This window comes from Clarias gariepinus, chromosome 26, assembly GCF_024256425.1.
Source record: "Clarias gariepinus isolate MV-2021 ecotype Netherlands chromosome 26, CGAR_prim_01v2, whole genome shotgun sequence".
Classification (NCBI taxonomy): Eukaryota; Metazoa; Chordata; class Actinopteri; order Siluriformes; family Clariidae; genus Clarias; species Clarias gariepinus.
In genome coordinates, this window is record NC_071125.1 from 1,684,406 (window position 1) to 1,699,798 (window position 15,393).

Consider the following 15,393-nt stretch of genomic DNA (forward strand, 5'->3'; position numbering starts at 1 on the left):
GGGTGCAATTTCGCCCTGGTGCTGCGGCGTCCTTTAGCCCACTTAAGGCCCTTTGGTTTCTAAGGAGGCCATTGTGTTTCCTCCGATTGCCTAGCAACAATCACCAAGGCCAGCACTCCACTGTTGCCGAGGCGAAAGCGCTCCAACTTCATCCATAGCCGTGTTTCGGTCTCTAATTCAACAGGCTGTTTTTTTGTATTTTTTTTTTGACCGAGCCCTGATTACGCCTTCTAGAGAGAGAGAGAGAGAGAGAGAGAGAGAAATCTTTTCGATTATTTTATTAGAATGAACCTGTATGTGAGACGGTTTTCATAAAACGCACCATGATGTTCATAAAGAAAGGAACGCAGAAGGTAGTCAGAGTGGAGGAGATGTGATGCCATGAATTGTTTGAGGAGGTTTGTTAGTGGAGGTGGATGCTGAGGGTGGGACTCGTGAGAGAGAGAGAGAGAGAGAGAGAAGGACGTTTTTCAACTCAAAATCGCAGTGACGTCATTTCTTTTACACCATATCTTGAATAGCACCTGTGTGCAGGGGGTTGTCTGTCTGTCAGCTTTGAGTAAAAACCATGCAAACCCGTGCAAAACATCTGTCAGTGTGCAACCGCTGGACAGAGACAGAGAGAGGGAGAGCGAGAAGAGAGAGAGAGAGAGAGAGAGAGACGCAGGTATGGTCTCAACCGTCAAGGCCATTTTGGCGTACGATGAAAAGCAAAGGAAGCGAAGATTTGTTTTCTCCCAAACTTCCCTTCTTTTTTTTTCTTTTTTTTTTTTTTAAAAAAAGGTCCTTTTTGCGTCGGCTTGCAACGATTTGGTGAGTACCATTTTATTTAACGTTACAATTCAAACCCTGCTAAATATCGCCTGTGTTACTTGTATTCGAAACGCAACACGGTTTTGATGTACTCGTATAGACGAGGTGCTGGTTTACAAAAGAGAGAGAGAGAGAGAGAGAGCGATGTAAACTACTGCGCTGGAAGTGATGCAACAGTCTCCATCCTGTTCCCCCGTGCAGGAGCGTTGTGACATCAGGATCCGCACCATATGCAGATGATCGCCATTTGCATACTGAAACTGAAAGTGATGAACCCCCTTTTTTTTTTTGTCGTCGTCGTCGTCGTTGTTTTTTTCCCTTTTAGTTTTGACCCGCAACCCCTTTGTAGAGCCCAGAAGTTCAGCACGATCTCAGTGCAGACGGAAAGTTCTCTTTAACGTCTTTAACGGCGGTAACAAAACATTCTAAAAAAAAAAACGACGCACAAATCATAATGTCGTAGCCTTTATTTAAAAAAAAAATGTTTTTTTTTTAAACGCACCTCTTGTCAGACCAAATCTAAAATAACACGCTGTGTTGTTTCTAAGCTCGCTAGGAGTGAAGGCTACTAAGGGGACCGTCGTCCTGCTGCTCAACACGTCCTGGTGCAGTCTCAGTACCCGAGTCCCCAGCAACATGAAGACCTTTCTGTTATATAGAACTTTCAGTCTCAGAGCGAATGAGGAATGGTTTCCCTGATGAATCTGGTTCCCCTCAAGGTCTCTTCCTATTGTCCTCTCACAGAGTTGTCCCTCACCAGGCCTGCTGATAACTAGAATTTATACATATTTTCTTACATTTTTCATATTCATTCGTCGGCTGTTAGAAGTGCTATATAAAGTGAATTGATTTGGAAGAGGAGCCCTCACCCGCTGCACTGTCTGCACTTTAACCCTCGGTGCACATGGTTTAGAGCGTTAAAGCTTTATTCTGCAATTAGGAACTTGATGTATCGGTATGTGAATGATATAATAATAATAATATAATTTTCTCAGTCATTTATTATTTTCCTTCTTTCTTTCTACTTTTAAAATCATTTAAGGCACCTTAGGAGGACCACGCTTGTATGTTTTTAATGCCAGGTCCACTTTACAGTACTGCATGAGTTAGAAGGAGAGCGACTGCTTGGTGCCTTTCGGAGAGGCACCAAAAGATTTTATCTTAAAAATCTGACTTAAGATCATTTCAACTAATGTTTAAGCTGTACCCTTTGGCTTGTAAATAAATGAAAGATATACTTAAGCATCCCATAGATGAATAGACTTTAGACTGTACTGTATATTAATTAACCAACCAAAAATTACATGTAAATCAAATGTGATTCTTGAAGTGATCCGGTGCAGAACTGCACCTCTGTAAGCGATACGATTTGAAATCAAGCTCTTTATACACATATATATATATATATATATATATATATATATATACTTAATATATCTGTACATGAACAATTTCAGAGATGTTTGCTGCTCAGCGTGGCAGTGTGGAAGACTAGTGATTTTGTTGTTGGTAATATTAACATAGACAACAAGTCCTAGTCTCCCTTATTGCCCTGGGATTTACAACACCCACCATAACACCCCCCACACACACCCCTTGCCCACTACCCCACGCCCTTTCCTGGCTTTTACTATCACACAACCTGAAACTGAGAAAGAAGGGGGGGAAAACAGGGTAAAACCGTATCCTTTTGCTTCTTGCATGTTTAGTAATAAGTAAAAATTTCTATCCTCTTTATCGTCAAAGAAAATGTCTCAATAATGCACCTTTTAAACTATTTAATGTATATAAATTGACCTTTAATCATTTTAAAGGTGCGCTACAGTATTATTTTCTGAGAGTGAATGCTGCCCCCTGCTGGCTGAATAAACAACCATTCAGGTTTCCTTCTGGTATCCTTTGTATCTTTTTTTTTCTTAGCTAAGGAAAATTAGCTTAGACATAATTTTGTCATTAAGAATGCATCAGGATGAAGCAACATCTCCAGTGTCTCCTGTGCTTAAGAGTTTTTAAGCCATATATTTCAACAATGCTCTTTCAGGTTACACGTTGGATTATAAGTGCGATTCGAGGGAATGTGAAATAGTAATAAAGTAAAAAATTGAAAAAGGAAAAGTGGCCCAATGTGACATGAGCAGGTGAGTAAAATTCCTTCTAATGCACTACATACTTTTTTATAATAAAGATCTCTATTGTAAATGTATATATGATGTAAAATATGTGAGTCGATATTTCATACAAAATGTTTGACTTGTGACTTGATCCTGGGACAATAAAGCAGTCTTAAAAATAAGGGGGTCAGAAAAGACAAAGTGGAAAGCCGTGCATTGGATACACCAACGTGCAAAAGTTTGTGCGCCTCTAATCATTACACCCACACAGTATGTGCGTCCGGATTTCAGATTTATTCCCCTTTGCTGTTATAGACTCAGCTCCGTGCTTTTGGGAAAGCGTTGAGCTCGGGGCACTCTGGGAAGGTGAGGAGGCTGCAGGTTCAGTTCATCCCTGAGGAGTTCTGTCTGGGCTCTTTGTAGGACGTTGAAGACCTTCCAGGCCGACTGGATAAGGGTTTGAACATGCCATACCATTGAAGAAGAATTACATATGGGTGTGATGGTTAGGGGTGCACATAATTTTGCCTATAGTGTATGTATAGTGTTTGTATAGTGCTAACCTTGTTTGAAGTTCCATCCTGTCAGAAGCACTCCAGTTTTGATTTGGAGAACCTTCTAATAGATCCATATTCTAATATATATTCTTTACACCTAATGCTGATAAAATGTTCTTGGGAAGTAAAACGGTCGCTCTATTTTAAAACTAAGCTTTAGAAACCATCCTCCTGCATTTAACACAGCTGAGGTGGGTCGTTCATTCATCTTCCACGTTAACGTCTTGATTTATTGCTATCAAAGCTGAAAACCTAACACAGTTAATCATCGATGTGACGTCTAACTCACATTAATATTATAATCTAAAACTGGGGGGAAAAAAATCCATGATGTCATGATAATGGAACGTTCATGTAAGTCTAAGAAATAATAAAGGTGACAATTTGCCTACTACAACTACAATAAGTTCAGAGAATAGAAACTGCTCTTATTTTGCATTGTTTCTACTTTTTAATATAATATTAATACAAATCTAAAGTCCTTATAGGGCACTGTTTATTTAGGTATTTATTTAAGATAATGCCTAATTTTAATCAGAATTTCTACCAAAAAGAATGCGAATCTGATTCGTAGCCTACATGGAGCTCAAGCAGAGTTTTCGCACCGTGGCTTTGCACGTACACGTCTATAGAGGGAGAAAGCTGCTCTATAGTCGCATCGTCTGGTGTTAACAAACCAGATCACGCTGCATTCATCAGGTCTGTCCTCTAAACAGAATAAAATAAAATGTATGAAAATGTGAATAAAAATGTGTGTACCAATGTGAACCTTCGCTACAATGTGAGATGTGTAAATCAGGACAGGGTGGCCTTTAAAACGGATGTAGAGTATTCAATTGGACCATGAAGCTTAAAGGATATTAAATGTTTAAGCTCAAACACACCGGGAAGTCGGTTCAGCTCTGTTTCAGCGATTTATCTGACTAGTGCTGAGTGACCAGCTTTAACTAGTCATAAAGAGAGTGAAGAGTCTCTACATCGGCTCTACAAGGCTTATCTCTTTGAAGTTTTTCTTCAAAGAGCTTTTTTTCGTGTATCAGTTACTTCCTGTCTCTGGGATCTTCTAATCTACTGTCTGATCATAATCAGTCCATTTTCTCTTTAGCTACAGATACCAGACTTGGAATAAATTCTGCTTGGATCCAGGACCCTGAGGAGGTTAAGGGCTCATGTACAGCGTGGTGTGACGTATTATTTATATATATATATGTGTGTGTGTGTGTGTGTGTGTGTGTGTGTGTTTATCACATTATACAGTAATGCTTTACCCCACTGTATAAAACTCATATTTCCATATTTTAGCCTCGGCACATTTTACAGAGTGAAATAAATAATAAAATGATTTGCTCTTTATGCGTCTTTGCTTTTCTTTTGTTCTTTTTGTTTTTGTTTTTGTTTTTGAGTTCATTTTGTTTTTGATCAGTTTTCTATGAGGAAACTTTCTATTTGTAAATATGTATGATATACATGTATGAGTGTCAATACATTTATTTATAAATAGATAGATAGAATAGTTTAATATAGTAAAGAAAATCTCAATCTGTGAAAATTGAAAGAGTGAAAGACCTGAAAAATGAATCATATATTTATACAGAGTTAATAAAAATGTGTGTACGGATGTGTCCCTTTCCTACAATGTCTCACTTGTGTCACACTTGTAAATCTGGATGAACTGACCTTTAAAACAGATGTACTCAATTGGACGTTACAAATTATGACCATATTCATAATAGGGAAAGAAAAGGCATTAAAATAATAATTGTATGGCATTAATAAATTAATTCATGTTATGCATGTGGGGGGGGGGGGGCACTTACATATGAAAAAAATCTGTGAACCGATTCAAAATATTGTGTTCAAAATATTATAAAAAAATAAATCATATGTATTTATAGGGAAAAATGGCATGAAAATTATTTACAAATTAATGAATTAATAATTGAATTAATGTTATGGGGGGCACTTAAATACGAGAAAATCTAAATCAGTGGGGAAAAAATGTTGAACTGATTAAAAAAATGAATTAGTAAAGAAAAAATTCAAATGTGGAGAAATACATGATAAGAAATATTTAATTTGTGAAATAAATTAAATGTGATGAAATAAACTGACAGACGTGAAAGAGAGACGAGTCGATTTAGAGACACGAATCAAATGAAGGGTAAAATGAATTCGTTATGTGGAATGATTGTTTTTGTATAAAGTAATAAACTCTATGCTCCTGATGAGAAAGTGTGAGACATTTAATAAAATGAAAATTATATTAAATTAAAATTATTAAAAACTAATTTAAAAAAAGATACTCTTGTTATGACTACATGATTGTTTTTTTTGTACTGAAGGGTAACGACTAACAATAGAATCACCCAAACACACACACACACACACACACAGCGATCAGAGTTTAAAACTTTTATTTTCCCTTTACAACATATCCTCTAAACACACAACCAGACTTGAATCATAAAGAGCCAACACACACACACACACACACACACACGCACACACACACACACGTAGAGCCTTTAACCCCTTTATTGCTTGAGATAAGCGAGAGATGTCAGTCACGGGTCAAGGGTGATTTCCCATCAGGCTTTGTTCGGGGTGTTTTTATCTACTGAGGGGGCAGGATGGCTTTGGTCTGATCAACCATGAACTTGAGCATTTCCTCGAACTGGCTCTGCACCAGGCTGGTGTAGGGCGTGATCTGAGCGCGCACCGAGGCCGCCAGGGGCTCCATCTGCTCCTCGATGTTGCTGGACAGAGGCTTCAGCTGCTCCTGGAGCTTCTCCACCATGGGCTGGAACTGGGCTCTGCTCTCCTCGATGTAAGCCCTGGACAAACACACGGGGTCAACAGGATCAGATTTAACCTCACACACACACACACACACACACACACACACACACAAACAAGCTTTCCTGTTTTTCTAATCCAGTAAGTGTCACGCTCTGATCAGATCGACTTGAGGGTTGGGAGCCGAACAACTGACGGAGTGTAAAAATATCAGCTGTCAAATGTTTTTTTATTGTATTTAATTGAAAGTTCACCAACAAATCAGTCAGTGTACAAGTGACTGGAGATAAGACTTGTGTTACGAACAGAGACACAGATAAGGATAATGATTACACAATACGTCTTCATTTAGATTTAACCAGGATTTAAACAGAAAGATTTATAGAATCATTATATATATATATATATATATAGAGAGAGAGAGAGAGAGAGAGAGATAATAAAATATATATTCTTTTAATGTATACATATGTGCATATAAAAATTAAATAAATATATAATTATATATATATATATAATTGCATGAAAATAAATTAATAAATATATAAAAATTTATAAAAATTTAATTAATTTAAAAAAGTGAAGAAAAAAATCTAATGTAGAGAAATAGATGATAAAAAGAAATGACATAGGAAAAAAAATCTATTAGCTAAATAAAATGATGAGATGACGAAGAATATATACTTTCACATAGCTTTTGTTTATTATTCTAAATGTTCTTTGTTTTTTTTCTTCATCACACATTTACAGGACTATCTTGTGTATATGATTGTGTATATGAGCTATACATTATAGAGATGCCTGGAAATAAATAAATAAATAAATCGAATCGAATCGAATAATTATGATATGGAGTTGATGTGAAACTCACTTGGCCTTGTTGGCCAGCTCGGGGGTCTCGAGGGCTTTGAGGTTCTGGACGAGGTCCTGGAAGTAACTGGCGATCTTCTCCACCTCAGCAGGCATCGCTGGACTTTCCCTCTTGACCAGACTGGCAGCTTGGGAGCCTTTTAAAAACACAATACAGTACAGTAAGCTTTAACACCATGGCGCTGCTAATTGCTGTTTTTTGTAGTTAAAAAGCATAAAAGTCTGACCGATGGCCAGCACGGCGACGAGGACGGCGACGAGGGAGAACTTCATGCTTCCAGACTGAGAACACAAACCTGGAGTTACTATGGAGTAAATACATGCAGAGTACATATGTGTAATAAATCAAGTCGTTCTTAGAATCGTTCTTTATGAACATGACGTGAGGTTCTTACCTTGATGGCTCGTGGATGTGTAGGACGTGATGGTGCACCAGGCCTTTTTATAGCAGCTCCTGAGGTCAAAGGGTTGACAACATCATCTCGGTGAAGTGTGTACATGCCGCGTTGGCTGCCGGACCTTGAGGCTTCCCCTGACGCCGATGTGAACGAGTCGAAGTTCAACAATCCGCCCCCCCCCACCCTCTCTCGCTCTCTCTCTCTCGAGCATTTATGGAAAAATTAAAAACAGTATGTTACTAATATGTTATACAAGAGATCGAGATCTTATCTCAAGGACAAAGATAACAAAGGAATATTTCGGAACAATTCTTTTCCTTATTCATTATTCATGAGAAAGCAGATTTCTGTTACCTAAAACGTCAGGATCGATTAGCCGTATTTGGATTAAAGTGTAATAAATTACGTAGTGTAACCGCTCATAAGGATTTTCTCGTCTCTAATCTGTATGCACTTGTATGTCCACATCATGCTGATGGATGATTGGCTGGAATGTGACTGATATGATTTCTGCTGCTCCAGTGAAAACCCCAGGGACACTTCATGTTAGCTTAACGTCCATTAGGTCAAAGTCTGACCCGAGACAAGTCGCCCTATCTCCCACTGATTGGCTTTATCTACAGACCCGAGCCAGGGTTGCAAGCTGATGCATATTCTCAGTTAAATAATAATAATAATAATTTTAAAAAAAAACCTCCGTAATGATTCTATAGACATCCGTCTTATTCTATATGCTTTTGAACTCTGTGCTAATAACGCAGCTCTCGCACTCGCCTCGTCTCGGAGGACATTTTCCACACACAATCAGTTGGTGACTCCGGCTGAAGTAGACGCACGGTAATGGGGGCATAGAATTGCAGTCATTTCTGCTTCTCTGTGCCGGATTTGTCAGGACTACTCGCTTGAGAATGATTGCAGCCTATGGTTACGGCAGAAAGAGTGCTCAAAGTGGTAGTTACACTGCCATATTATGATCCGATGCTCTGAAAATATTGGAGGGGCCAGGCTGGAGCGGGGATTCGGGGAGGCACTGTTTTTCTTTTGTCGTTTCCTGTCATGTCAGAGACCCCATACTGGCTTGCAGAGTCTCGTTTTAAAAACAGCACTCGGGCCCGTCCAGAGGCGTCGCCGGAGCAGACCCGAGTTCAATGGCGCGGTCGATCAGCCCGCCGGGAGACGGGCTATTTTATAAAATGACCACCCATCTTCTGGACCATTTGAGCACTTCGCTGCACAGCATGAGGCCAGAAGTGCTCCAGCTAAGATTTACTTAACAGCTGAGCTTAGAAAAACTGAGAGCGAGCTCATCAGAGGGAGAACGCTGGCCGCTGAGCTCGGGCCTGATCCCAGACCCGCTGTACGTACGTCAGGCACGCCATGATCAGGGAGTTTTAATTGAACATAAAAGACGATCTGAACAAGGATGAACCCACGTGCATGTTTCAGAGAAATCACTTAGAAATGTTCGGAAACAAGCCATTAGTCCGTCCATAACCCACTGTAGCGCCGCTGCTCATCACTGAGCTCTATTCACTGGACATGCTTTAACATGGGGATCCTATCAAAGTTGTTTATTCTTTGAAATATTCTCTTTCACGAGTTGTTCTTTACAAGTTACAAAAAAACGAACCTCTTGAGACCCAAATGTCCTGATTAAATTAATAGTTATCAGCTGTAAATAAAGAGAACCAGTCAGTAGAAATTGCAATGTATACAAGAGTAGCGTTCCGGTCTCCGGAGGTTTTAATCTTCTACCCTAAACCCATTTAACTATGGTGGTTCTGAGAGCAAGAGGAGTCACTTTCACACACGAACTGGACACCATAGAGTCCTGACCTTAACCCTAGTGAAAGTCTCTGGGGTGTGTTGGAGAAGCCATGGATGCGATATCTTGGCCGAACATGAACGGACAGAAATAAATGTTTTGACATTGCACAAGGTTATTGACCGACGCCCTGTGAATACACGCTGAAATCAATTCAAAGCAAAAGCCATTCTGATGAAATGATTTAATCTGGCAGCGCGGTGGCATAGCGATCCCGCCTCGGGGGTCCGTGTGCATGGTGTTCGCATGTTCTCCCCTGTGCTTGGTGGGTTTCCTCGAGTGCTCCGGTTTCCTCCCACAGTCTAATAGGCTAATTGGCGTTCCCAAATTGCCCAAAAAATGGGAATTAATACAATGGTAATCAGCCTAAGCGTCCCTATTTGGACTACAGAGGTTCCTAGATGAAGGGAGGGATGAATGCTATAGCGATCTAGCTGACTAGCAAAATTATCTGGTAATATTTGGCCTAAGATTTACATTATGTATGCTTCTAGAGGTGTTCCTAGGCCAGAGTCTTTTTTATTTTTTATTTTGCATCCATTGACGGGTTGATTATTTTTACTTGTGCATGATTGTAAATACTAGCCATAACATTATGACACCTTTAGCCACTTAGCAGGGATGCACAATGTGTTCTGACAATTTTTTTTTTATCACAACCAGCATTAACCTTCTTATGAGTTTAAAAACTGTAATGGCACCAGACAGACGCTAGAGGGCCTCTTATTTTTTTGGTTGCGCTTGTATTTTATCCGGTTGCTAAGCTAAACCGGAAGTTCGTTGCGCGCATGCGCTAGTCTTCTCACACGGACAGGCATCATGGCGGACGTGCTGGATCTTCATGAAGCGGGAGGCGAGGACTTTCCTATGGACGAAGATGGTGATGGTATTAGATATTTTCTGCTAGGTTTTAATTAATATTTGTTTTTTGCAGCGGATGGTATATAAAGCGGTTATGATGTTTAGGTTTTACGGTGTGAAATGTTTAACGTGCTTGAGCTCGGGCCTTGTCCGCCTGCCTGCGTTGTTAGCTGAGTTATGCTAGCTGGCTAATTCAGACCTTCCCGCTAGCAGGATGCTAATGATGATTAGTTATTACATAAATTAAGTTGATGTTTAAATAAATTTGTGTTAAAACATGTATTTGACTTTAGAAGCCGTCACAAAGAAATTATGCGCATGCGTTATTGTTGTTGCTTTAACTGTACTAGCGGTCTTGCTGGTTGTGTCCCAAATCACACTGATTTAACCTTAGTGCACTGGATAGGCTGCTTTAATTCCTACGCAGTGTAGTGCTCTGATGAAGCAACTATGAAGCTATTTGGGACTTGACCCTGTCTAACTTACATTTCTGGTTTATTCCAAGGCTCATACTAATGAAAACCTCATGTGTTCTCTAGTGTGACTCTAAAATCCAGTTTATTAAATTATATTGTCATTTTTCATTTTACAGAAAGTATTCACAAACTAAAAGAAAAAGCCAAGAAGAGAAAAGGACGAGGATTTGGATCTGGTAAACTTTTTCACCACATCACATTTATTTAACACTGTGTCCTTCGTTTAACATAAATGTAATTTTTTTTTCTTTTTTCCTTTACAGATGAAGGTGCGAGGTCCAGGGTTAGAGAAGATTATGATACGGTGGAGCAGGACGGTGATGAGCCCGGACCTCAGAGATGTGAGTTTGTTGTATGAAATGAAGGACACGTGAGCATTATTGTGTAATAACCTGTCAGTAATTATCCACTTTAGTCGCTGCACCCCTAGTGAGCATATTTCCCTGCTCGATACTCTAGATGTTGTGGTGTCATTTTAAAACGGTCTTGTATGTTCGCAGCTGTCGAGGGCTGGATCCTGTTTGTGACCGGCGTTCACGAGGAAGCGACCGAAGAAGACATCCACGACAAATTCGCAGAGTTTGGCGAGATCAAGAATCTGCACCTCAATCTGGACAGAAGAACAGGTTACCTCAAGGCAAGTCCACCTCCACATGTTGATTTGTTCTGAGCATAATGTACAAGTGTTGGTGTAATTGTCATAAAGCGCACGAGCCAATCAGGTTTCAGGATGCAAAGAGAGACATGTCAGTGTTTCTAATAAAGGTTCTAATTAGTCCCGAAATGCGCACGTCAGAAGCTCACACACACATGCTCACAACGGCTCAAGACTTTGGAGGCGTTTAAGGAGGTAGTCAGTTTCTTTGTAAACCTGCAGGTGGTGCACTCTGAACTGCTTGCACACTTTCATCGTGTGTGTGTGTGTGTGTGTGTGTGTGTGTGTGTGTGTGTGAGTGAATTATTTGTTAAGTTTGTTCAGAAGTAATGATGGCGGATGATAGAGATACACGCTGCTCAGTAAAAATTTAGCTTTTTGTTTAACTTGTAGTTAAATGATAAACTTTTGTACTCAAAGTTAAAAAGTGAATGTTATCGGTCCCGAGGGACATGTAATTTATTTAGGTATTAATTATAAAAGCAGTATAGAATGATATTCATCAAATCGCTACCAATGTTTTTTGATAATACCATATCTGGTGGTGACTTGACTGGAAATTCCAATTACGAGTAAATGACACAAAGTGAAATGGGTTTACTTTCGAATCTCAGTGCAGTCGAGTGACCACTCAAGTGTACCACTTTTCCCCAGTTTGAGGTCCTCTTTTTATTTTAGTTTTTTTTCCCCCCACTGAGTGGCAGTGTTTTCCACGGGGGAAAAAACAATCTATTTCAGGACTCGTCCGAGTTTTGTCCTACACAGAGAGCTGTTAAAGATGAAAAAATCCTGTTCCAGGTTTAGTTTTAAACGCGTGTATGTGTGGTTTTTATTTCTCACAGGGCTACGCGTTGGTGGAATACGAGACGTATAAAGAAGCGCAGGCTGCCATGGAGGGACTGAACGGCCAGGAGCTCATGGGACAGCCCATCAGCGTGGACTGGGGCTTCGTCCGAGGGCCGCCAAAGAGCAAGAGGAGGTGAGAGGATGTAATTAGATTGGATTTCACAACGCTGTTGTGTTCTTGTAAAATAATGTTTCATTTACTTATTAGTTGTGTGGTGTATAATAATAATAATAAAAAAAACTAACGGTTGCTCTAAGATCTGCATGGTTTATAAGAGTGTGATCTGAGACTAGGTTTATGCTGCCGATACCACAAAAAAGCCTGGCATCGGTATCGGCGAGTATTTGAGTCCCGCGTACCCATCCAATACCAATTTCCTAAACATAACCTAGTTATTGACATGCGCACTCGTGCCGCGACCGGCACTAGGACCCGAAAGTACGATCGCAATTCAGGAAAATAAAAGGAGACAAAATGGCGCATCACTTCGCTCAGTCATTGAGTTGCTCATGCTGGTTCTGACGCTCCGCATTGTATTCGTGAGTACTCGCCTATTTTGAGTTTTCTTGACGAGTGTGTGTTTAGAACGTTTAGAGACTTCTAAGGATATTGCACGTGGTTATCCTGCCGACTCGCGCTACTTTCGCGTTTGCGTTTACCATCTACGCTACACGGGCTAACTGCTAAGTCTTCTGTTTCACCCCGGTTAATTCGTGACAGTTATGCCCGCTAGCTTTGCTTAACGCTGCAAATCGGAAATCAGTTCTTCAGTTATATTGTAAAAATACTAAAATAAATTTTTAATATATTTTTCAGCTTACAGTGTTAGAATTGTGGCTGCATTTTAAGTAATTTTTTTAGATGTTGAAGTTCAGTTTCTTTTTCTAAAATAAGTAATGGTGTTTAATGTATGTCAGAATAATAAAAACACTCTAGTTTATTATATGTACTTGTTCATGTTTTATTAAGGGATAAATCTAAAGCACAGCAGAAAATAATTCTGTCAATTAATTAGGCCTGGATCAGAATATTCGACGCAGGTGAGATTGTGTTTATCCCTTGCTCCCCATTCGAGAGAGTCCTTAAAACAATCGCGTGGTTATCCTGCCTACTCGTGTTACTCTGCGTTTGGGTTTATCATTCACGCTACAAAGAGCTAACGGCTAAAGCTACTTCTTCTGGTCTTCTCAGGTTAGTTCATGACAACTTGCCTTTATCCATATTACACAAAAATGCGAAGAAAAAAAATAAATGCACTCCCTTGCGTCCGCAGCAGTTGGATGAACTGTTCTCGACATAAAATACAACAGGCAGACACACACATAGAGATGCCTTTATTAGAGATAAGAATATATTCAGCCCCCTCCCACCGAAGCTTTGAGTATTTGATGTTGATTGATGTATTAATTTACTACAATTAATACAGGGCTAGTAGTATCCACAGCTGTATATACAGATACACACCCAGGTATCGGATCAGTACTCGGTATCGGCCGATACCTTGAGCCCAAGTATCGGTATCGGGAGGGGAAAATGGTATCGGAACATCGACACAGTTAGTTGTTCAGTCGGGGTCACTGGTGTTTTTCTCTCTTGTAGGGGAGGCAGACGACGGAGCAGATCTCCAGACAGAAGACGGCGCTGAGGTGAAACCTAGTGCAAAAGCTGCAAGTTGCTGTCTCGCGTTTTTTTTTTTTTTTTAGATTTTCCTGGTTTTTTTTTTTCCCTCTGTACACACTGTAACCAATTAACTAACAAACAAACAACTACTACAGCAGACTTTAAACTTTAAAAATGCAGTTAACATTTGCCGCATCACACTTTTATAAGGAAGTAAGCTAAGTAGTGTCTTCAATGTAGCACGTTGTCTCCATTGTCTCATGGCATCGAGTTTTTTGTTTTTCTTCTTCTGCATAAAGTAATTTAAATTTGTTCTTATAACATTGTACTTGTTTTCCAGTGGCCCTAAACAGTGACATAACAATTTCATACATCATTTAAATTTTTTTTTTAAAGGTTGTATTTGGAATCTTTTTGTAGTTTCTATGGTTTAAGTTTAAGGAACGTGCTGAAGAACAATAAGACTGTAACACATCACAGAAACACGGTGGCGTTTGTAATATGTTTTAGTTTGTTTCAGTATAGTGTCAATTCCTTGGTTTTGCATTTTGTATAATGTGTAATGAACATGATGATCCTTTAAAATTAATTTGGGTTTGTTTTTTTTCCCTCCTTAATGCTTGAAGTTGTACCTGAGTTAATTTTAAAGCTACCGGTTTGTACACCTCCAATAAATTTGTTCTGTATTGTGAATTTGTCAGTTTTTTTTTTAAATACGGTTGGTGATTTAAAAATATCTATGAATCATCTGCTAATGATGCATTCCAAAGGTTTCTCACTTTAGATTGTAATCTTCCACATTATTGCAGTTTGAGTAAAATTATATGATCTCCATAAAATATTGTAGAATTATTGTAAACAAATTCTCGTTAATAATTACTCTTTATAGCTTGGTCTTGCAAAACTGTGCTTCCTCCCGGGTATTTGAAACTGCTCTAAAACAAAATAATTTAACTCCTGCCTTCATGCTTTAGGTCTCTAACAAATCACTGACGAGACTAAATCCTGACCAGTCGTGTGAACCAAACCAAGCTCATAAAGGCTTAGTAAAGGTTTTGCAGCCATTCTTTATTATTTTAATAATCTTTCCAAATTGTGCCAAGTTTTAGACTGGCACTAAAATTTATTAGTTAACGTTTTGTTCTGTTTCGTTAAAAAAACGGAGCGATCCCACAAGTCCCTTCTTCATCCTCCAACTTTCCAGCCAATCACGGACAAACTAAATTTTTGTAACCAATCACAACTCAGAAGGTGAGATTTCTGAACGTGTGTTAAGTAATTCTAAGAGTGTTGTGATTTCTCAAATGACAGAAAACCCTTAGAAGTCAAGATCATGTCATAGCCTCATGTCTGCTCATGTCACCAGCTGTAAATGAAGCGCGCTTTCTTTACTGTAAACCAAATATAACACTAACGGTAAGAGTTTTGAGCAATAAGCATCAGGGGTACCAAGTTAGCACAATTATCATTAGTTGGTTCGCTTGATGCAAAGGGGCACAAGAGCTTAGGTTTTCTGTTTTGTTTTTTTGTTTTTCCATGTTTGTACCTTGGATATAGAGGTAGA

At 39.3% G+C, this 15,393-nt stretch overlaps 2 protein-coding genes across 3 annotated transcripts; one reads left to right on the plus strand and one right to left on the minus strand.

The window, feature by feature from the left end:
* Positions 1–5,878: 5,878 nt before the first annotated feature.
* On the minus strand, positions 5,879–7,482 carry LOC128514332 (type-4 ice-structuring protein LS-12-like). The gene is made up of 3 exons (XM_053488138.1): positions 7,375–7,482; positions 7,149–7,284; positions 5,879–6,315 (listed from the first exon to the last, which is right to left on the minus strand). Exons 1-3 carry the CDS (start codon positions 7,478–7,480, stop codon positions 6,096–6,098), a joined length of 462 nt encoding a protein of 153 aa, XP_053344113.1. The 5' UTR covers positions 7,481–7,482; the 3' UTR covers positions 5,879–6,095.
* A 2,663-nt stretch (positions 7,483–10,145) lies between these two features.
* rbm8a (RNA binding motif protein 8A) lies at positions 10,146–14,522 on the plus strand. 2 transcript variants are annotated; one of them, XM_053487313.1, is made up of 6 exons: positions 10,146–10,256; positions 10,824–10,883; positions 10,971–11,048; positions 11,208–11,344; positions 12,205–12,341; positions 13,809–14,522. In XM_053487313.1, exons 1-6 carry the CDS (start codon positions 10,190–10,192, stop codon positions 13,852–13,854), a joined length of 525 nt encoding a protein of 174 aa, XP_053343288.1. In that variant the 5' UTR covers positions 10,146–10,189; the 3' UTR covers positions 13,855–14,522. The 2 variants fall into 2 exon arrangements, with proteins under 2 accessions (XP_053343288.1, XP_053343289.1); XM_053487314.1 differs by having other exon boundaries at positions 10,162–10,250.
* Positions 14,523–15,393: the final 871 nt, after the last annotated feature.